Source organism: Mugil cephalus, chromosome 15 (genome assembly GCF_022458985.1).
Source record: "Mugil cephalus isolate CIBA_MC_2020 chromosome 15, CIBA_Mcephalus_1.1, whole genome shotgun sequence".
In the NCBI taxonomy this organism is placed as follows: Eukaryota; Metazoa; Chordata; class Actinopteri; order Mugiliformes; family Mugilidae; genus Mugil; species Mugil cephalus.
Genome location: NC_061784.1, coordinates 16,915,742 through 16,938,959, shown reverse-complemented (window position 1 = coordinate 16,938,959; position 23,218 = coordinate 16,915,742). Strand labels below are relative to the sequence as shown.

At 42.4% G+C, this 23,218-nt stretch overlaps 1 protein-coding gene across 2 annotated transcripts in view; it reads right to left on the bottom strand.

Moving 5' to 3' along the window:
• Positions 1-23,218, bottom strand: part of tmem132e (transmembrane protein 132E) — a 381,055-nt gene that overhangs the window by 53,598 nt on the left and 304,239 nt on the right. For both annotated transcript variants that reach the window (XM_047606913.1, XM_047606912.1), the window contains exons 3-4: positions 11,577-11,717; positions 1,751-1,943 (exon numbers count right to left, since the gene is read on the bottom strand). In XM_047606913.1, coding sequence (XP_047462869.1) covers positions 1,751-1,943; positions 11,577-11,717 — 334 coding nt within the window. The remainder of the gene's footprint in view (positions 1-1,750; positions 1,944-11,576; positions 11,718-23,218) is intronic.

The window sequence follows — 23,218 nt, the reverse complement described above, 5'->3', positions numbered from 1 at the left end:
TCCACTAATTACCACCGCAAAGAGACGAACCCAGAGTACAAGAGTAAGACACACTTGGACAGGTTGACTCCAGACGACGTGATCGGACGTTGATCCGTCTGCATGGCAGTCTTTGCACGTTATATGCGGTTCGTACTCAAGCGAGGGCGAGACATTTGAAGGTGGAGTTGAGCGCATACAAAAGTTTCCCTCCGAGGCTCAGTGTCGAGAATTCCCCAAAACATCATTATTGGAAAACTCAAGACTTCAGCCGGCTTTCAGTTTGTCCCTCTCAGTCTGCACAAACAAGATTTTCAGGCGGTTCAGATGCTCCAGTCTGATCCCCGTCCATGCATTTATTGATGAACTGGTAACAAATAAATACACTATTGGCTGCCAGCTGTCAGACGCATCTCGAATAATTTTTCAGGCCAGACGTGCTGCGGAGTAAGTGCGCATTGTGCAGCTGAAATATGTGGGAAAACTGCAATATGACTTTAAAACTTTGCTGACCAATCAATCAACTGGTACTTAAATGGAGGCGACTAAAACGGGAATAGAAACCGAAATATAGCTCTCCTACATAGAAATCTGGAGTAAAATCCATCCCTCCTTTCATCCAAAATAGCTATGTTATTTTCTTATTCATCACAATTTTCTTCTCCTCTACCTACATTTATGTAGCAGCGGGGACTGATTCATACGGGATACTGTATTTATCATCCTTACCTAACCATTTTTCAGCGCTATCACCTTGTCAGCATCACGAGGGAGAAGAAGCTTTTAAATAAGCCAACCAAGTGCAATAAGGCTTTGTGTTGCAGTCAGTACATGTGTACCATGTAGCCGGTGGTCACAAAAAAGTCGATAAACGCTTTCACAAGGTACAATGCTGCAATGGTGTGCTCCTCTGAGGATCTCTAATTCTCATTCAAGACATTTTTGCGAGTTCAGTGTGCTTCGAGGGGGTGCCCGTGCTCACAAAACTTTTAGTTAGGTGACGAAAGTCAAGTCGACTGCGGCTATTCTACTGTGTGATTTTTATTAAGCTTTAAAATCCTGCGTAATTAAGGGCGTTCCCATTTTGAATAACCGTGTGTGAGTGGAGTAAAGCTCATCCAATATGGCAACCACTTCTGGCTTTTGAGGTTCAGAATCCAATGGGTGATTTCACGATGGGTTTGTCCATAGTATAGTCAATACAGTCAATTCGAGTAAAGATTCTTCTTCTTTTGTTTTACAGTGGTTGTCAAACAATTATGTGCATTACCGCCGGCATCTGAACTGGGAATGTAAAGATTCAGCACTTAAAGTATCAATAAGGGGAATCGATAAGTATGAAGGCTAATGATATTGATGAAATGAACCAGTTGGAACTGGTTCTTTAAAAGAACCGGCTATCGATGCCCACAATCAGAAGTATTATGGTTTGTATTTGGTTTTGGACGCTTGAAAGGTTTCTTGCCATCAACCCAACATTCCCACCATGTTTCTGCGTGGATGGTCATCAAAAGCTTGTTTCCTCAGGCTGTTGCTACATCACATAATTGCGCGCTAACAATCATGAGATCAGACACAGTGATCTAACAGAAACATACTATGTCTTACACTTGGAATTATTAATATCAGTATTAGTGTCTTTTTGTACGTGCATCTGAACCATGATAATCCTGTAACATTTGTGATTTGATTTAATGATCTTGAATCATTTGAATGAATTGGAATTCATACACATATTATCGTACATTTTTTTTTCTTTCTTGCCACTCACCATAGCCAGAGGGATGATGGCCTGAATATCCCGCTGCACGACCGTCAGCTCCGTCACAACCTTCTCTGAATCGGGCGGCGGGTTCTGCCCCTTGTAGTCGATGTTCCAGTTGATCCTCCTGGTCACCGAGAGGCTGGTGAAGTTCTCCATCTCGAAGTCCAGCTGCATCACCTCCACGTTGCCCGGTACGTCCCTGCCGGACAGGACAAAGCGGATCAGTTACAGGCAGCGTATTCATGGAAAACCACTGCACAACGCTAGCAGAAATTCTGGCACTCATTTCTGGAAATGAAATAGTTGACTTTATCTTTTAATTATTCATTATGCCATTTAGTGAGCTGTCGACACACTGCTCTGCATTTATTTTTAAAGTTTTTCCCAAGTTACCCTTGAAAAAGAAATAATGCATTCATTAAGGCCTCAGCATGGGAAGCACAGCTGCACCAGATGGTATATTTTCCCTATTTGCTCTGTATTCAAAGTCAGATTCTATATTTACATGTCGCAAATATACGTATATACATGGTGGCATATACATCACCTTTAAAAGATATTGCCAGTGCCTTATACTCTTGCACGGAAACGAGAGAAGAGTAGAACATGCCTTTTACACAAAGATTGATCACAGTATTGCACTTGGTTCTAGGTCTTGGTTTCTGCTGGAGTCCGATCAATGAGACGCATCCAGCAAAGCTCACATAAACCGTCGGCCGTATCTAACGATGATGAGGCCATATCGTAACGTTTCATGCTGTCAACAATGGTATAAAAAGCTCCTCCAGTCTGATTGGTCCATCACACACTTCCTGACAGATACAAGGCAGTTAACATTGGTCCAGGATCATAAAGGTCACAGTGCAGGCTTTATGGTCTGAAGCTTCAGGACTTCTCAAAGGCCAAAATAAAAAATAAAAAAAAAAAACTCCGGGTTCCGGTGTCAGCCCAAAAGGTATAAAGAGACAATACGCCGTTAAAGATGTCAAGCCTTTATGACGAGTCGTTTCACTTCAAACTATTCTTGATTATTCTTGATTAATCATTCTTTCATGCTGCAATAATTCCTTTCTAAAAAAATTCAGTGTGGTAACAAAACATTGAATCTAAATGTTTGTTCTTTAAGAACACTGCCTCCATGTTTTTAGCTAGCCTTGGTGGTTACTGCTTCACTTTCAAATGAACCAATGATGAAAATTTACCCGGTTCCAGCTGTATTACAGTTTATGAGCTTAGAGTGAATGAGCTGTTGCTTTGTGCTGCATGTGTTTGTGGTATAGTGCTCAACCTCAAAGCAAGAAGTGGTTTTTGGATCTGACAGTGGCTTTTCTGTGTATCCAAGTACCTACATGGATGTTCACGCTTGTGTGAGATCAATGATTCAAAGTTTGCCTCAGAGTTGGCTCTGGGATGGGCTGGTGACCTGTTCAGAAGGTTCTCTGCCTCTTACCCTGCACCATCTGTAAAGGGCTCCAGCCCACAGGATAAAACGGGTAGATCTGATGGAAGGACAAATGTGTCTACAAGCTAGACACAGACGTTTTTGCCTGACAGAAATCATCAAGGTGACCGACTGGTATTTGTGTAGCTACAGTATGTGCTCTGTTTTGGCTGCGTGAATAAGTGCATGTAAACTGTCTATGCCAAGGTGAGACTATTGCAGAGAAGCTTTGTGCAGAAATTAGCTCTGTAACATGTTTTGAATGTTGTCAAAGGGCCCAAGTTTTTAGTTCAAACTATACTTTTTCTAAAGCTAACAAAGTCGTTAGATGCCCAAGTAGTAATGGCAAAGTAAATGGATCAGTAATAAGTCGGGTTTGTGCAAAAACAAGGGTCGGATATGGGAATCCCAGCATTTGCCCACCCACTTTTGTGATTTTATCCTCCTGCTCTTTATTTTTACGTACCACTCTTAGCCTTCCTAATTGCCCCTTTGGGGATAATGTTTTTTTCTGATTCTGATTCTGAAACTGAGTGAAGTATTTGACTTGACACAACATCCTCCTTCAAAAGTGGACTTTCAACTAATTTTTTCACCAAATTTCACTGTTGTGAAGTGAATTTGCCCCAGGCCCATCAAATTTTTTGGGAGGTACATAGTCAGCATCGTCATAGTCATTATCTCAGCAAAATGGAGTTGAATGTCTTGTCTGTGATTGATTGAAGGACCATCCAGTTGAGTGCGTTGGTATGTTTAGTTTGCATCAGTTGAAACACACCCCATAATGAAATCCTAACGGTGTACCTCCAGACTCATGTTCTGCAAAGAACGCCGGGCAACAAAAGTGTTAAAAGTGAATCAGTGTCTACTGGCATTATATCGCATTTGTTAATGTACAATAGCGTCTTTAACATTCTAATTACCCTGTATCGATTCTGTTGTAATTAAATAATGTTTTTCTGTCTATAGTTAATTGGCTTGTACCATTTTCTAATCATTTTCTATGTTTTAGTGTGATGTTCCTCTAATTTATTAACTTGGACGGCAATGTCTGTCTGTGTGTGTGTCTGTGTGTGTGTTCATCTGGAAAATTAAAGCAGCTTTTATGAGTATTTATGTAACTGTTGTGATGCTTGCCAAAAAACCCAATGAAGGTCAGACAGACAGAAGCACTGTAAATGAATACGTATTCTATTCATTAAAAGGCAGCGTGCTGGACTTGCATATTTTTCATTCCAGGGTTACGCTCAGGAAGTTGACACATTGGACAAAATGCACTGATTTAAAATTGTTATTGGGCTATCCCTCACAGCCTGAGTGCTCTGTAAGCCCAGCCATCCGCCCCAACCTCCTCCTTATGACTGACTTTTACCCAGACAGCAATTTCCTGAAATCATCATTTGCTATAAATGTTGAAGTAGTTGAGGTTGTATCGTCTTGTCTTTATCATCCGATAAAAGCTTCATTAAAGAAGAAAAAAAAAAAGCTCATCTGAAATGAAATCTTTTTACTTTCACTTGTGTCTCCATTTGAGCATCAGTTGCTCGTTAAGACAAACGCTAACACGGTTGAGAATTGATAGTTTTCTAATGGCTTTCCTACTCGCTTTGATTAAGTTATCATTTACCATGAATTAGTCAGTGCAGGTCCTGTCAATAAACAATCACTGCTCCCTAATCTTACCAACCGGCTTTCATCTTCTTTCTTAAGGCCTGAGTCTCAATGCTTCTGCAAGAAGACTGCAAATTTAGTTCTTTCAACAGCAACAACAAAAAAAAAAACGTAATTGCATGGGCTGCACATTTGCTTCGGCCAAATCGATAGCTTTTGGTAGCTAACCTGATTGTCCTCATGGCACATGAAAGATCTGAGCATTCCCTCTTTTGCTAATCTATGTGCACAGTTTTTTTTTTTTCTCGTTCTCAGTTGCCATGTGATTCAGGAGCGATAAGAGCCTTCCTGCTATGAAAATACAGCTTGCTGGGCTTGTAATCCTCAGGTTCAACAAGCCTAACATGAAAACCGTCTCAGTGGTGGCGGAGGGGCAAATTAATTCTCTGTCCACCCGTGACGAGAATCATCCCAGGCCTCACCTTTAGCTGAAAGTGAGGCGTTCGCCGTCTGCCTCTCACAAAAGCCCAAAGCCATCCCAGCACCCTGTGTGAAAGGCTTTTAATGAAAGCTGGATCAAACTATCTGTACGATCTTCCACCTACAAAAGGTCCCTCCCAGGAACACCGTGATGAGATCTCGGCCTATTTGTCTCGACATCCCTCTCGGAAAACAAACACCCCCGTCTGTCAGCGACACACTGAAGCTGTCATCAATATGACCCACTGACACGAGTACAGGTGCCACCGCTCAATGCGACACCGACTGCCGCCACGCCGGAGGGACGGAAAGCGATGTTCACAACAGAGAGATGTGACTTAGAGGGTAAGGGGGGGGGGGACAGGAAAATTACGTTTTCGATTTAAAGAGCTGCAGTTAAACTTGACATTTTCACGTAATTGTTGAGATCTCAAACAAAAGAAGAGTTCTGAGGAAACATCGCTGTCAGTCGATAATGCCGTTCGAATGCAAGCTCCGTGTTTCTCCTCAGATCTTCCTCCTGCCGTTACAGAGCCACAGAGGACAGAAAAAAAAGAAATAAAAAATCTGCACAGCTTTTCCTTGATTCGGTCAGTGTTGTCTGCTCTGATCTAGCGTGTCTTATTAGGTTTCTTTAGAACATGTAGTATCACAGGCTTAGGATGACCTTTTCATCAAAATACTAAATTATGCATGTGCTAGGTAATTGATGTCACTTCACTTCAGTTCCTAAGGTTTCGGAGCAGAAACAGAAACAGAAACACACGCTCTGCACTCAGTTTTTCTCTCAAGGAGAGAAAAACATTCCAGCGAAGGGCCTTTTTTCCCCCCTATATTATCTTCCATTATTAAAACAAACAACTTAAATGGTTAATGCAATTGTTCATAATAACTCGCTTCAGCTTTGATACCAACTAATATAATAAGGCATTAATAATGGATGAACAAAAATCGGCGCGAAGGTATATTTAAAAAATAGTGGGCGGCGAAAACTTAAATGAGTGATTTCGTAGCGAAGAACCAAAGGAGGGAAGTAAACACGGTTTGAGAAAGTCCAACCGTGTTTCTATTAAGTTAATGATGTACTGTGTGTGTATAGCACCCCGTATATATTTTAAAAAGCCGTAGCTTGGGGCATTTTTCAGAGCTCAGAGGGGATTTCATTCTTTGATCAGAAGTGTGTTTGAACTGATTAAAAGGGAGAGTTCATTGGATCAAAGCACTGCAGGGCAGGGTTAAAACAGCAGAGGAACAAAAATGATGAACAGCTAAGCTCTACATCTATCTCTGCTTTGAATAAAAAATACAATACTGAACAGGCTCCCCTGATGCATTTAACCATGTTGAATCATGCTGGTAAAAACCACTCCAACAATTTGTTGCTTTCAAAGCTGCACTGTAGAACTTTTGTCTCCGTCTTTTGACGCCGACGCTAATTACAAAATGACTGCCTGCATATAATGCTGCTCATCACGCATCACTTCCGTGGACGTCCCAGGCTCTGGTTGCCTATGTAAACCTATTCCCGCCATAATGCCGCCGTTTCATCTGGGTTCTCCTGACACTCCAAGCTCCGGTATCATCTCGGGGGAATTTGATGTTTTGGTGTCTGCGGTTAATGTTTGGGGAACTCCGTGTTTGCACCTTATATTAATCAACTGGATCAGCCACTCCCATTTCTGGAGAGATAAACTCAACTTGGTGCAGGCCCATTTGCATCATCATTTTTCTCCCCTGACTAAAGACAGCCATTCATTAAGAGCACATGCTTCGAAACAGCATATCTAAAACACAAGATGTATCCCATTAACACACAATGAAGGATGGGCAGAACTTTCTTCTAGTATCGTGTCCAACTATTCTGGAATTGGTCAGAAACAGGAAGTGGTCATGGCTAATGCTAGTGATCACTCTGTGAGCTCCCAGATGCTAATATTCACATTGTAACCGCTAACCTCTCCTCGTAGACAACCAAAAATAATAAGAAAAGTCCTTCTCATGGTCCATCACCCAGATCTCCCACATTGCTTAGCGTGTCTGACGTATGCTGCCGCGGGAATTTCCCCGGAGATTGTGGTGTTCTTGCTCGTCTGTTTGTTCGACTATAATCTTTCCTCTCAAGGCAGTATCTCTTTATCTGGAGCACCAGAAAGCTTTCTTTGAGGCTGAATTCATAGAACCCAAGTTACATTAGTAACTCCCTACTCCTAGTTCCTGTAGTTTGCTCCCTGTTGCGCTGCTCTTCAGCTCTGGCAAATCACTTATAGAAAGTATTTCTACCAGATCGCCCTGCCTAGAGATTTTTTGTGTGCACTCGTTTGGGAAGACATTGAATGTAGTAGATGTTGCATTATATTATATATACCGCTATAGCTTTGACTATTTCTTAGAAAGCCTATTGGCTCAAAAGCTGCTAAAACTAAGCCACTATATGCTTCTCACACAATGCACAAGGTCGTCCCTCTTCTTCTACGAAACATACCTACGGAGTAGAATGCACATCGTATTTAATGAATGATTTTCACCTCAGCATGGAACCAATTTATATAAACAACCCCCAGAAAACATCTACTACACAAAAAAAACCCCAACACATTTCCTTTTCCTTTCAGCTTCAAAATGGGCAAACATCAGTAAAGACGGAGGAGCTCTGAAAACACAGTACTTGTCAGTCCTCGTCAGTTCCTAGTTGGAGTCTTTTTCTTGTTTCACCCCTTGTTTGACTTTGAATTATTCATAGCTGAAAAAATTGAGCCAAGAATCATCTTATTAAAACGATCGACTTTTCTCTGTGGTTCAGACTGCGACAGTCGTAACGCCACGGTGTTTTCACGAACATTATTCATTTAAAAGCCGTTGACCATGATCAATAATGCATCGGTTCATGTGGTGTTATCAGCGAGCTGCTGCTAGAACGAGACTGTTCTGTGTCACAGAAAAAAAAAAGAAAAAGAAAAAAAAAATGTATACAGTATGCTAAATAATTCCAGTGTTGACTTGAATATGACCTGATGGAAGACTAAATCTAAGGAAAGCAGAGAATAATAAAGAGAGTAATGAAAAGATCAAAGATACACCCTGAAGGGAGAGCATTGTCACCTCATTTCCTCAGTCTCAGGCCATTTTGAGTGAACAAAACCAGATGCTCAAACAAAACTGGAGCTCAGATATGTTCACTAACGAGATGCAAAATGATGTTGGTGTGTTTGTGTTCATCTGGGGTAGATGGGGATGAAGCACATTTGAATAGAGAACCATTCACTTCTTAAATGCCACCAAGAAGATATAGGGACAATTATTATTGAACTTAGAAAGCTTATTTGAATTCTCGCTTTCTTGCTGCATTTAATTGGGTGATTAGGGAAAGAATTGTCTTGAGAATTTGTGCATTTTTTGGGTTCATTTGTGTAAAGTCTGTTAAGTAAAGGCTGTTGCACATAGTTTCTCACTTAAAATGTGAGAAGGAAATTTTCCAACTACCTTCAGTGATGAGCTCATCAACTCCAAACAAGAAAATAAGGTCAAATGTATTTTAGAAAACAAAGCAGAATAAAAATGAATAAATAAATAAATAAAAATAAATCCCGCTGAGGATGTAAAAGTGTGATATTAAAATATTCCCAAAGCCATTTTGAGCTGTTGAAATACATGTAAGACATGTCTGAACAAAATATATATTTGGGATCTTTTTAATTATTATGCACAATACTATTTTCAGATGGGGATTAGGGAGTGACTATGTGGCAAACATTACTATATTTCGCTGTTGTGTTCTATAAGTAACCTAAACATTATGACGATTATTACGATTTTGAATGCTCCAGTATAGTCTGCGCAGTACGATCTCAGAGTGGAAAATGACACAGTCGTACGGGACTGCTTTATCGAGTGGTTGGCATGGCTACTTGAAGCCACATCCCGTTTCTGTAGCGTAAAATAACTCAGAAAAATGGACACTTAATTATGCATCAGCATTATATCAACTAATTTAATGGCAGAAACCATCCTTCAAACCATTAAACATTTATATGATGTGTGTTTTAGTATTTTTCATTTGGCCCAAATCCCATCCACAAACATGGAGGAGGTTTGTTGACCTATACTGCAGCCAGTCACCAGGGGGAGCTCTACTTGCTTTATCTTCAGTTTTGAGGAACAGTTCAGTCGTCCGTCTTTTTACAGTCTTTGTTTCTACACCTGCATGAGGAAGGAAACAACTCTTCGTACCAGCAGGTGGCAGTGCTTTGTATTAGTCATTTAACTTGATGTAACAAGAAGAGCTACTATTGGCTGATAAGCTAGGAAGGACCACAGCCTCTGGCCTCTCATGAATCAAGGTGATCACTTGGTCTGCAGTTTATTCCTTCTAGATGACTGTGTGATTTTAATATTCAGAAGAGATTTAAATGAAAGTTTAGTCTTGTTTTGTTCATTTCTGTAACTTCCGTTCCTCCTCCCCTGCGTTAACTGATCCACCGATCAGATTTCGATTCATTCCGGCAATTTCAGCCAGTCACTGGAAAGCAACAGGGGTCCAACTAGTGCCTCAGCATTTGTGAAACTCATCACAAAAGCGCCAGACTCTCACCACAGACAACTTGTCAAACCGCCGACCATCAGCTTGGTGTGTCACAGCCTTAAAAGGAAGACCTTGAAATATTTTTTTTTCACTTAAAACAGAAATAAAATACACAAGCAATGCTATAATGGGATTAACTGTTCTTTGAAACTCGTTTTTTCTTTTTGCACAACTAAAATCCTCATACAGACTTTCAAATAGACCCAATTTCACAAAAAGTTATTTAGCTTTTTTTTCCCCCCAAAGGACAATCTAGACAGAAAAATAGATTTAATGTTTAATCAATTTGTTGGGAATGAAGCATCGAAACAGGAATTTAGTGTGCCTCCACTCTTGTTTTGCTTTAGGTGGTCACACAATTGACTAGGTTTTTGACAAAATGCAGTGTGACACGTTGTTTCTCTATCCATGCTTGACCCCCTACTGGACATCTCCCACATGGTGACAGGGTGGCAAAGATTACATGACATGGGTCACTAAATATAGAAAGGCTGACACTAAGGCGCCAAGAAGTAAATAAGGGAGGAACGGTGCACTTCTCTCTCAGGTAAGGCCACTCTTTGTTCTCTTCTCCTCTGTTCTCTTCCTCCCCGGCCATAAGGGCATCAGCAGGGAGGCCGGTATGTAGACCAGCAGTTGCTTATGTCTCCAGCCAAACCCCCCTCTTGCTTCACTTCCTAATGAATTGAACGCATCGTGTGTTGTGATTTATGGTTGCTAATTTTTAGTTGCTTGTCTCTCAGCGGAATTAGCTCAGGGGCAGGGCAAACTGTGAACAAAATGTGGTGAATGTTCGCTGTGTTAATCGGCGAGCACCTGTTTAAAGGGTGAGTTCGCCCAAATCGCTACACAACAACAAAGTAAATATATTGTCTGATTTAACCCCCAGTATCATCTAGAAGGAGAGTTTTATTCCGGTTAAATATAAGTATTTATCAACGATAGTTTTAGAAATCCAGGAGCAATTCCTCAAATTTCATCCTGGTTACTCTTTACTTTCTGTAGAAAGTAAAGATTGTGTTAGATGAGATCATACTTTACATATGTATCTTCATTTACCTCTGTTTTTCCCCGTTTTTCTTTTTTTTACCGTAAAAGCAGGATAACAAATGCATCAATAGGCCGCACGCCATTCAGACTGCATTAAGCTTGCAAATCACTTAGCAACTCTAGTTTCACCGTTACCACAAAGTTGCATTTGCCATAGAAACCAACGAGACCAGAGTCCATTACCGCTCCATCAGTCACTGCTGGACGGCGACTCCGCTCCTCTGACGAACTTGGCATAATTACTGCTCTCAGACAAGATCTCATCTCAGAGGTATGTTAATGCCACCGAGCGAAACCGTCCACCTCCATGTAAACTAAACGAACAGCAGAAGCAGCGAGACCGAGCAGATAACATCTCCGTTCTTTTGTACCGCAAAGCCCAGGGGGCTTCAGTGACTACTGTGGGACAAAGGTGGTTTTCATGTTCCTGGTGCATTTACAAAGAGAGGAGTAGGCTTTTAAAATCTGTCTTTAATCAGTGGATGACTTATTATTACGTTTTTTTTTCTTTTTTTTTTTCAAAGCAAACCTTTTTTCGGAGGCATTTTGAGCATTGTTAAGGAAGACAAATATTTTTGTCTTTGTGCAGCAGGAGCAGGGAATCAGCAGCTGCAGCTGCAGCGGTTGGTTAGACAGACGCTGTGTGTTTAGGCCCGGGGCTGTTGACTTACCCCTGCTTCACTGCTTTGTTCTTGTTCACATCGATGGTGGTGATGGAATGCTTGGCGCCGGACTGCACCTCCCAGTCCACCTTCCACTGGGCGTTCTTCGACTTGGTCTGCAGCAGGTTCACTCCTTTTTTCGCTTTGACCCTACAGGAAAAAAAAAAAAGCACGGGGGGTGAGGGAGAGGAAAAAAGAATGGGACGAGTCAATTTTATTAGAAGGGAAGATTTATGTGCGGGGTCAGAGGTGAACGCCCTCTCTGTGCAGCGGACCACCTCCTTATATTGCGTCATGGCAAAAGCAATTCCACAGATGAATCAATAATAGAGATGAATGAAGGTGACAGTGCAATGATACATGAGAGCAGGCGTCTAGAAATACTTCAGGCTACCAACACTTTCTATAAAATCAGACCCACAAAGCTTCATACTGGACACACTGGCCATTTATGTGGTATCATTAACAGCTAACATCTGGATTCCTCTGCATTCTCCTCACATGCTTTAACACTTCGCACCTAACGGCATTTGCATTTCCTTTCAATAACAAATTCAATCATTTTCTTCCAGCTACGATACTTTGACTGAGTCGAAGTTTAAATCCTCTTTCTTTTGCTCTTCTTGGCTCCTCAGAGAGAACGCTCGCACAGGTAGGTCAAGGTTAGCAACGGGGCGGGAGACCTCGCGCTGAATTGGATTCACATCCTTTTTGCTCAAGGACACTTCAGCAGGGGGACTGTTTGAAGGCGGGAACGAAATGTCAGCGTTCTAAAGCCAGAATGTGAAATGCACCGTGGTGTTTTAATGCTACGTGGAAGGCTTAACTCATGATAAATGTTGTTTATCTCAGTGTATATTCAAATCACTTTTCCCTCATCTTTAAAATGAATGCACACATCCCATATGGAGGTTAATAACAGTAAATGTAATGCACGTAGGCTCCCGCTCGCAAACCTGAACACTCGCACGAACACGACAACCAGGCCACGCACCCACGCGTGTTTACATCCGCATACTTGCAGTGTCTGCAGAGACTCTCCATGTTCGCAGAAATGCAAAACATCTGCAGCATCTTCACACACATTATGCTGCATCCACCCAAAAACACATCCAAAACCATCTGCTCGGCGACGCGCCTACTTGTACACCTCGAAGGCACCGAAAAAGATGGAGACATTAGAAAATACAGTAACTGAGCTTTAAGAAATAGAAGTAGATGCATAAGATGGATGTCACGCAATATAAGGCTTCTAAGACATGCATCGATTACTCTTTCCATTTCTTTAAGAAGAAAGGTCAGTCTTTGATTTATTTGTCTTTCCTACCTGTCCTACATTATATTTGTTGATATAGATAATGGGGGCGGCGCAGTGCTGTGGTGGTTAGTGCTGACGGCTCACAGCTCACAGCAAGGATGTTCTGACTTGCTATGTGGAGTTTCAATGTTCTCCCTGCGTCTGCGTGGGTTCTCTCCGGGTACTCCGGCTTCCTCCCACCGTCCAAAGACATGCTCGTTAGGTTTATTGATGATTCCAAATTGGCCATTTAGATGAAACCATTTCAACCCGAGAGCAGAGCAGGCAAAGCAGTCACAAACTCAGCTGGATGACAAACCATCGCTGGATGGCGGGCGGCCTCCTCTGTGACTTTACAGAGATGTGCTATTAAGGTGTCCGCTGCCGGAATTTCAACTAGCAGAGAGAAAAAAAACAAAAGCACTACTCCTTTTTTCTTTTTTTTCTCCTTCCCCTGCATCATTTTGATTTCGGTTATCTGACCGCCGAGGCACCCCCGAAAGGAGAAGACCAGCTCATGCATAGACACACAGCTAATGGAGATTATCGATCCGGGGGTCTCATTTTCATGAAACAGAAGACAGAGATGAATTATTAACGTATGTGGCTTTTGTTTGTCTGCTTTGCACATTAAAGACCAGTCGTTCTGGAATTAATGTCAGCTCAGAAGTTGCGCTCGCAGACACAAATTAGTTTTGATTCTTAACACTGAATGATAGTTTTACAGAGAGTGGCACACACTAATGTCCAGAGGGTTATCGCTGGCTTTTTAAAAGTGCCAGTTGCTGCTCTCCTGAAGGTAAACCTCTGGGGATCTTAATGATTTATCCGTGTTTACAGGAAGCCACAGTTGTTTTTTCTCTTCCTTCTATGAGATCATCGGATCTTCACTCTGACAAACAGCTCTTCCCTGTAAGCCTAAATCATATTTCTTCTTCTTCTTCTTCTTCTCCTCTCATTTGCATTTGACTGATGGTCTGGGGCCCCTGGTGCATCTTTCCGATCGTTCCATTTCTTCCTACGGCAGATAAAAATTCCTGAGACCCGCCGAGGTATTTCCATTTGCCACGCTAACCTGCACTCAGAGCGGCGACCACTCAGCCGTGATTGGTGAAAACAATTGACTTTCAGCTGAAGCTGTTCGCCCCACTTTAACCAGAAGAGGCACGAGGCCAAGACAGAGCGAGGGCTTTAATGTCATCACCAACTTTTCTTTATTTTTCAGCTTGACTGGCGTTGAACGTAGACTAAATACAGTCATTACAATTAAATGGTGTACTCTTTCACCAGCTGAACCTACTTCAAACATGAATTGAAACTCATAGCCTGTTTTCCTTTCAAAACTGTGCGTATCAACGCCTCCAGATCTGACGCCACGGTTCACGGCCTGACCGCGGCTCAAAAGTCGGCTTTCGCGTACTGTATATCTAAGCAAGGTCTGCGTCACTACACCCAACCCTCCCTGCAATTCCCTGTTCTGGTAAAACACAATTGCAGCTTCTAAACTACGTGCATGTGTCCTTGTTTTTCATTGACCCACCTCCACAAAAGCCAGGGTCAAGCCTGTGCAATCGCTTAGAGCAGCCTTGAAAGGACAAAAAAAAAAAAAACATTGTTGTTGTTTTAGCACTTTCCTGTGTCATTTTTCTCTTGTCATATAGACTACCAATAGACCACTCCGAAATAATTGAACCTTTCTACTGCACAGAGTGCCTGCTTTTATGACATAACTGGCTTGCCGGCAGTGAAAGGTTAGAGGGAGAAAGCTGACTGTCAGGCTGCATGATAGTGGCATGTGAATAGCAGTTTTGAGCATTCGAACAAATGATCAATACTGTGGATAATCACATTTGCTCTCACTTAAACAGTGACTGCTCGCTGAAGAAATATAGGCTGAAACACTTAGGACTGAGCTAACCTAGTTGACGTCGACTAGTCACACATAAAGACACAGTAGAAAGTAAAGCTTTACAACAATGAAATCTATGTTCTCTACCTGAACATATATTGTAGCGTCGCACACAAAAGAACCTGCGGAGGCATTTCTGCAAGATAATTGAAGCTTGAACACGGGCTACTGCCGGCTGTAGCCCACGTCAACACCATAAACACTGTCAGCCTGACACTTCTAATATGCTGCCCTCGCAACTCCCGCATGGTGCATTCACTGACATCAAGGACAAAGCAACATGCTCCCCAACCACAGCAACAATATCAACTAATGGAACACAACAGATCTGAACATGAACATATGAGCTTATCAATACTATGCACTGCAGACATGTACTGTCTATATAAATCAGCACTGCCAATAGCTTTTAATAGTAGTTGTAAGAGAGGACAATGTTGCCAGGATTTAAAAAAAAATAGCTGTATATCTCTGAATCCTTTTCCGTGTATAGCAGCTAAAGGTTTAATAACTTTAGACAACGGAATTCACGAGCACAAATTTGATGTGTTACCTCAGGTGAAGCCTGTTAATCAACAGCTGTCCAGAGGACTTGGATTGTTTCTCTGTTAGCTTAAGTGGATGTCTTTTCAGATGAGTTTTCACTGCAGATGTTGCAGTTGTTGTATTTTAATGTCACGTGATCACTGACTAGTTGACTTCCTGCGGCACAGGAGTAAATTTGACTAATAGACTAGTGGGTACAACCAGGTGCAGCTGATGTTTTGCCCAAAGCATCAAGTCGTTTTGTCCAGTATACTAACCATCGAGGTGCAATGCAGCAAAGAAACCATAAAGCAACGAACCGTGGAAGCTAACCACCACAATTACTCATCCAGCTACTACGAAGTCATTCATAATATTATTCAGTCCACCAACTGGCTGATGGAGCACATCACTTTGAAAGGAAATTCAATAGATAGATTCCCCATTCTCTTACCTTGAGCATCTCAAGTAAGGCCACCCAACCACACACAGACAGGGGAGTATATTCTGGTTTTCAAATCAGCATTACAAAAACTGATCCCAGACCAACCCAAATTTTGTTCACCTGCCCAAAATTAAATTTAAAACCGCACGATCCGGCAGCAGTGCAACCCGGCTGAGCTTAAGCACAGGGGTCAAGGTTTCTTCTCGTTTCATTGCCACCATCTCCCGGGGTTTCATGCACTGGGTTCTTGAGTCTCTTTGGGTTGCTATGGATGCAAAATTAACACAACTGAAAGGGAAATCAGCACATGAAGCCATCTCAGGTGTCCTCTATTTGTTTTCTCACGGCATGACGTTCCAATCTCTGATGAAAACAAAAGATAAAAACTCCAAAAACAAAACTGTAACCAGAAGTTCATTTCGTCGATAATTTAGACGACTTGCAGAAAATGCATTCTCACATAACGCAGTAAAAGAAAAATAAGACACTTCACTTACTTTCTTGTTGGCTAGTAACTTTTTAGGTGGAAGTAATTACGGCTGATGAGCACATGACGCCTGCTGCAATCTTGACTAAACCCATAATTACTGCACCTTAAGAAAGCTCCTCTAGTCTCCAAACACGCCACGCCTGGTGGAAATCCTCCACATGAAATGGAGTGAATGTCTTCGTATTGTTCCTTGTTATTGCAGCTCCTATTTAGTTCTTTCATCAAATCCCACCACATTTGAGAAAATACGGTAATTATCTGATACAGCGTATTGAGGGGAGATGAAACAGAAATATGTAACGTTTAAGAAACCGTCCCGATCAAGCGCGTTGCCTTTGATGCGAGTTGAAAAGGGGAACACGTAACACCCTCAGACACTCGCTGAACGAGGTGACCCAGTTGCTACTTGATTACTGTAGCTTGTAAAAATACTGATCATAAAAGATGATAATTACACATCACTGTAGGTGCATAACCACTGCCAGCGCATTTCCTGCTGGGAATGAACCCCCGATGAGTAATACTTGTATTTATATGTGTTACCACTACTCACCAGCAGCTTTTAAAAGCCACTACATATTCATCATCATCTTTTGAGTCAGCTTACGTATTGTGCAGAAGCAGTGTTTTTAATCAGGCGGTCCTTTTCTTTTGCTCCGGCAAATGAGAGGGGATGAAGCGCTACCCACGGGAGCGCCGCACGAGTCGGGCTCCCTGTGGAACAGTATTAATGCTGATTAATGAAAGAGCAACGCAAATGGAAAAGCCGTACAGCCGTGAGCAGGAATAACAAACGCCCAGATTCTCAGAATTTCTGCGAGCCCTGCTGTTGCTGTTGCTGCTGCTGCTGCTGCTGCTGCACGGAGGCAGAGTAGAGAGCCAGTGTGAGCCACTTCAGCAAACACAGCGCTATTACTTACTCATTCCACACAGAAGCCTTCTGCCATGGCAACACCTATTAGACTCGGAGTTGGCTGACGGACTGCAAAACAGGAGAGCTTTTTGGTCAACACATTCCGAGCCAGATTTATGGGCTGCCTCTTAGATCTCCTTGGAGTCGTCCCATTTTGTCCCGGAGCCTGAAACAGCCACGACACTCTGTGATCAGTCGGGCATCAATGCCGCAGAGACTCCCAACGCCACCACTGGGATTTTGTCGCCTGCTTTCTTTTGCTTTTCAGCAGAGTTTGAAAGAAAGTACGATCACATGCTGGAGCTGTGAGAGACTTACGCCGATCAGCCACAGCATTAAGACCACTGACAGGAGAAGGGGATGTGAATGTTCTGCTGGGAAACTTTTGGACCTGGCATTCGTTCATGTGGATGTTACTCAAACTACCCACCTAGGTCAGACCTGGCACCCCCACCCCACCCCTCCTTGATGGCAGCAGCCTGACACAGACACACACACACAAATGTTTTAGGAACAACTCAAAAAAATATGAAGAACAAGCACAAGGTGTTGACCAGGACTCCAAATTCACTAGATCCCAAACTAATGTATGATCCACAGAGGCCCCTCCCCTCAAACTAAGGCCCCCTGCTAAAAATATCCTATTACCAGACACCACAGGTCACCCTCAGAAGGCCCATGTCCATTCTCTGATGAACCATTTTCGAGGCACAATATTAGGAAGGTGGTCATAATGTTATGCCCGATTGTCGTAGACACTCTCCATCTCAGCAAAAGTGCATGGAATCTGCTACACACACAGAATCAGTCAACAGAATCCTCTTGCTCATTACATATATATTAGTTTTTGCATAGTCGTTGCTCTCATTACAGTTCAGTTGTCTCCTGTTTTGCAGCTCATCTCGATCGTGCGCTCCAGAGCTTGGATTGTTCTCCACTGGGCAAATCCTCATGACCCATTTATGACACAGAAATCATGTCGACCGCCTTGTCACATGCTGTAATTTAATCTAACTGGCTGCTGTTAATAAATAAAATATGCACACCAGGATTAAATCACATCACAGCTCCCAAGTCTTTAATTTTCTTTTAATGACCCTCTTAAAGAGTATTTATTGAAGACATTTGAAGAGAGCGTTCCCACAGGCAGAGAAGTCACCAAACTGGAATCTTTTCGCGGCGTAATGACTGTATGGAGCTAAATTTTACACTTCAATCACTTTAAATCTCGACAACGAAATACAATTTTAATAACCTGCACACGAGGGCTGCATGGGAAGAACGCGGATGTTCGTTACAAGAGGGTCATTCTGCAATCTCGGGGGCGCGGAACCATGATATAAACCGCTGCTCCTTCGGGAAACTGATGTGTGTGGGTGCTGGAGGAGGGCAAACTCAACACATGACAGCACACGTCGTCGAGAGCTGACGCGTTTAAAGATGCTGCTGGTGTGTAGGCGTGCGCTGGGAGCAGTGCGGGCGTGTTTCTATATGCGTGTATGCATTAAAGATGACACAGGAAACACTGTAGAGGATGTCGACAAAGGGGGAAGCACACTGTCTTTTTGTGATATATGTTGAGGACAATGTTATCGAGCTGGACTGAATCAGGTGGTGCAGCAGGTTGTCCTTTAATAGCAGGGGCGGTGGTTTGATCATCATCAACCCCAAGTAGCTCCCAGTGGCGGGCGAGCGCCTTGCAGCTGGGCGTGTGTGTGAATGGAGTTAATGAGAAACACTCTAAAGTGTTTTTAGGACCATTAAGAGACGAAAAGGGTTTTCAATCCTCTTGCTTTTGCATCTCAACAATGTGCCAAACCAAGTTAACGTTGTCCCAATCCACCGCAATAGCTACAGCACATATCGCTAACATAACTGAGCAGGTGCCCCTTTAATTGAAGCTCCAGTCCTCAATTAAAGGGGCACGTGTTCAATTCCAGAGTGCTCCATTGGCTGCTTGTTATTCAGTCTCTCTCATCCCACTACTTCCTGTCTGTCTCTCAACCAGTGACGTTGCCCGACATTATCAGACTTGGGATTTCACAGTTTGTCACCGTGGAACAACCAACGACAACAACAGTTTATACAGTCCTGAGTTGAGCCATGGATGTGTGCGATAAATGACAAGTTTGTGCGTGTGTGTTCTTTTGGTTACTCAACCTTGTTCTTGGCAATAGACTTGTGTTTTCCTGTTTTTGTCAAATTTGGTTCTGTGCCTGGAAATTCCTTCTTGTTGTTCTGATGTACAGGTCGCACTGACCTAAACCACATCGCATATGATGTACTTGGTGTACAAGACCATTATTTTGAGCCCTATTTACTGTAGAACTGTCTATCCATGTATGCATACACAGGCATACGGAATTTCTCCAAGAGGGCATGATCACTTCCCAATGGAGAGACTCCAGATCAACTATTGCCCCTTAAAGATGTTGTGGGAGGGGAGGACGTTCTGACCGGCCTCCAGACCATTAGGTTGCTGTGTTGTCAACAAAAAAAGAAAGAATTTTATCATGTTCTGCACCATAAAGTACACACAATGTTTGCCAATTTAACAGATCATTCTGAACATCTCTAGTCTCGCAAACTGTACGTAATCAAGAACAACATGGCTGTCACGATGGCCACAAGTGGGTTCTTCAGTTCTAAATGACTTACTCAAAAAGTCCTGTTCCCTTCTTTGGTTTTTGATTTCTGTTTCCAAATGTGACTCCCTTGAGTTGCATTTGTTGGTCTCTCGCCATTCACTGCCAGACATCGCTTTTCCGGTTTCACTGGCAGCACCTGGACTTCGTCTCTCTGTACTGCCTTGATTTCTCTGTACGGACCGAACAGAAGCTGTACTGGATTTCGTTTTTACACTGTGCACAGATTGGATCAAATGTTCTTCACAGCACGGTGTGCTGCTAATTATTACACCTCTTAAACTGGCAAACACATCAGAGTGTGCAGGTATTAGCCAACAGCGCTCTATTCAGCAGCAGCTCGAGAAGCCGCCAAAAAAACAAGTGCACTGTGGGCATACATCTGTGCTGTAGACTACCTGCCTAGCGGGAACCAACCTATGTCCTGTGGATGAATATGAACGCTGAGGCTATTTACACTAATATATCATGAATACTGAGCATCCCTATGGAGAAAATGTGGAACTGGACATGAACCTGCTAAATTGTTTCCTCAGTAAGTCGGTTTTCCACCACATGCTGCTCCGGGGCCTTTCATCTAACCAGTTTTTCCTAACCTCAATAACCACTTACAAATTTCCCCGCCGCTGTAACACTTTCTTTGCTATAGGCAGCAAACTCTCGAGTGACAAACAAGACTTCCCCCGTCGGAACGCAAAGCAGAAATCTTATCACTCATCGCAGACACTTTTATATCTCCGGTGCTCATCTTCACCAGCAGAGAGGCTTTGAGGTTTTCTCGACAGCATTACAGAGGCGTACAGCTGCAAAGCCAGGCGGGGAGAGCGAACCTGCCAGGGATGGACTTTTTAATGCAAAGCCCTGGAAATTAGAATATGAGAAGCTGGGGGAATATCACAGAGCAGATAACAAACCTGAAACTGCAGCTGCTGGTTTGCGGATGTCGAGCTGATTTATTTCCTGCATGTGCAAACGCAGCGCAGTGACAAACATCAGAACCAAGCATTCCTCATTACCGACTCCAAAAAATAAATAAATACATAATTAAATAAATTTAAAAAGTCCTCACAGAACAGTTCCAACTATAACAGCTTGGTTTTCAAGTAACTCCAGCAGCGCTTTGTTTCAGCTCACAGTGCTCTGTAATTAATACAAACAATATAGTCACATTCTACTAGAAGAGATGACTAAGCCAGATAATTATAGCAGAGATCCAACAAAAAGATCTAATGCTGAGGTAAGATAATACCATGCTAAATACTGCAATTATAAAACTGCTCTGTCATTTTCTTCTGTCCAGAGACTGAAGCCGTTTGCCATCTGAATGATGTCTGTCCGTCCTCGACAGCTCATCATTTTTTAACAATCAAATTTGAATTCTTGCAGTTGATTGCGGTTTGAGAGAATAATTGAGGGAATAAAGCTGAAAATTCTTCTGAAAATGACAGTGAAACATTTTTAAAAGCATGTCTCTGTTTTGTTTTTTTCAAATATGTTCTTCCTAAAGACAAATTAAAAGAAAAACTGTACATTTACTCAGATGTTAATCAAACATGAAGAAAAAGTGCCAGATTAATAAACTTCCGACTCTCAAGTGAGTCTAATTTTCAAAAAGCCGGTGCCTGGCGATCTCAGAAGAAAATATAGAGGCTTTGTTCACAACAATGAAGCATCTAAACTATAATTAAACTCTCAAAGACAGAGCAAAAACCTTTGACGTCATTTTAAAACCCGCGAGGTACTGTACAGTCTTGCCATGACAGTAAAAAGTGGTCCCCTTCCCCCTTAGGTTATAAAAAGCTGCTGTTACGGCTCATGACTCGCGTTGAAGAGAAATCTTCACAATCCTCCTAAAACTATAGTTAAATGTAGTTGGATTAGGAGACTCTTGGAATATCTGGGAACTGCAGAACGAGTGGTATCAAAACCAGCACGTTGGTGTCAGTGGGACTTTGCTCATGTCTGAGACAGAGGGGGAAAAAAAACTCTGGCAAGTCATGCACACTGGTAAAATCGATTCATTTTTGGCTTCGGTCTTTTCTTAAACACAGAATTTTCCGAAGCCAGATCTGAAGAAACGACTTTCGGAATCTGAGCCTGGTAACACACCATTTGGATTTTGGATTTCAAAGAAAGAATCTGTTCTTTTTCTCAGTTGGATTGGTCCAACAATCAACCAGAGCCATTTTGATACAAACAAATTCAACTCTGTGGTGCTGAGATGACGCATATAACTTAGTAGATAATCAGCTAAAACATGCAACGAAATTATTTGATTGACCCGGCAGATCTTTTCCGGAGCATAATTTGTTCCCACTGGAGTGACTCCAGACCAACTTTTTGCCACAATAAATTTGTGGGTAGGGGAAGTCTGTCTTCCAGGCTACACATCCGATGAAGTCATCTTCAAATCAAACCCAGCGTGTACAAGACCCCATTAAGTAAGCATTTATAATACAGTGAAGGTCTTCCTTCGAAAGCTAAATCCAGATGTATTCGAAGCCTCTTGAAACATCTCGGCACTGTGCGTTTCATTCACAAAAAGTGCATTTTCTGTTGAGTTTTCAGCAGCCTGCTGGCGTCTGTGAGGCTCAGAAAGAAAACTGGCCACCCTTGTTCATTATAATGAAGTATGTGTACTACAATGGAGATCTGTGAGATAGAGGAAGAAGCTGAACAGATGACTGCCGTCCATCAACACCACCGCCAAACCCAGCAGGTACTGGCGCAGTACGTAAAAATCCCCTGCCCCTTTAAGTGACTATTTAAACGCTGATGTTACGGTTTGTGGCTTGTGGCTCGCTGTGAGCGAGAATCTTCACAAGGTCTCGGGGAGAACAGAAGCAGATAATTAAGTACACTGTGACGCTACGTGCCTGAACAGGAGCATTGTCTCTGTTTCTTCATTACATACAAAGGCCGTCCTAACATGTGTGACAGTTTATCTTTAGCTGGAAGCATTCTTTCTTTATGTGAGAGACGCAACAGTAAAACTAGATCTCGATGTGCTGCAAAGTAATTTCTCACATAGAAAAAAAAAAAGCAACGAGCAAGCCAGGAAAATGTTTTATCACTTGACTTGACACTTGATTTGTAGATGGAGCATAAAAGCTTTTTAAACCGGGTTTGTAATGCTTTCCTCTCACCAAATTAAAAATCATTACAAGACAGTTTCTTTGATTTCGAACTAACCGAAAAGAAACTGAACAAACTGTCTGAGATTTGTAGTTAACTGGCAGTCATTTGGACTCATATTTCTTTCCTGCTACATGACAGTAACGACACCTTCGCTGATGATACCATTCTCTGCTTCACCACAGCAACTCCCGCGTTCCTTAGAACGGGGGTCTTCGATGTTTTTCAGGCCAAGTACCACCAAACTGATGAGAGAGTAAGTAGGGACCTCCTGCCTACTATGTGTTCTTTT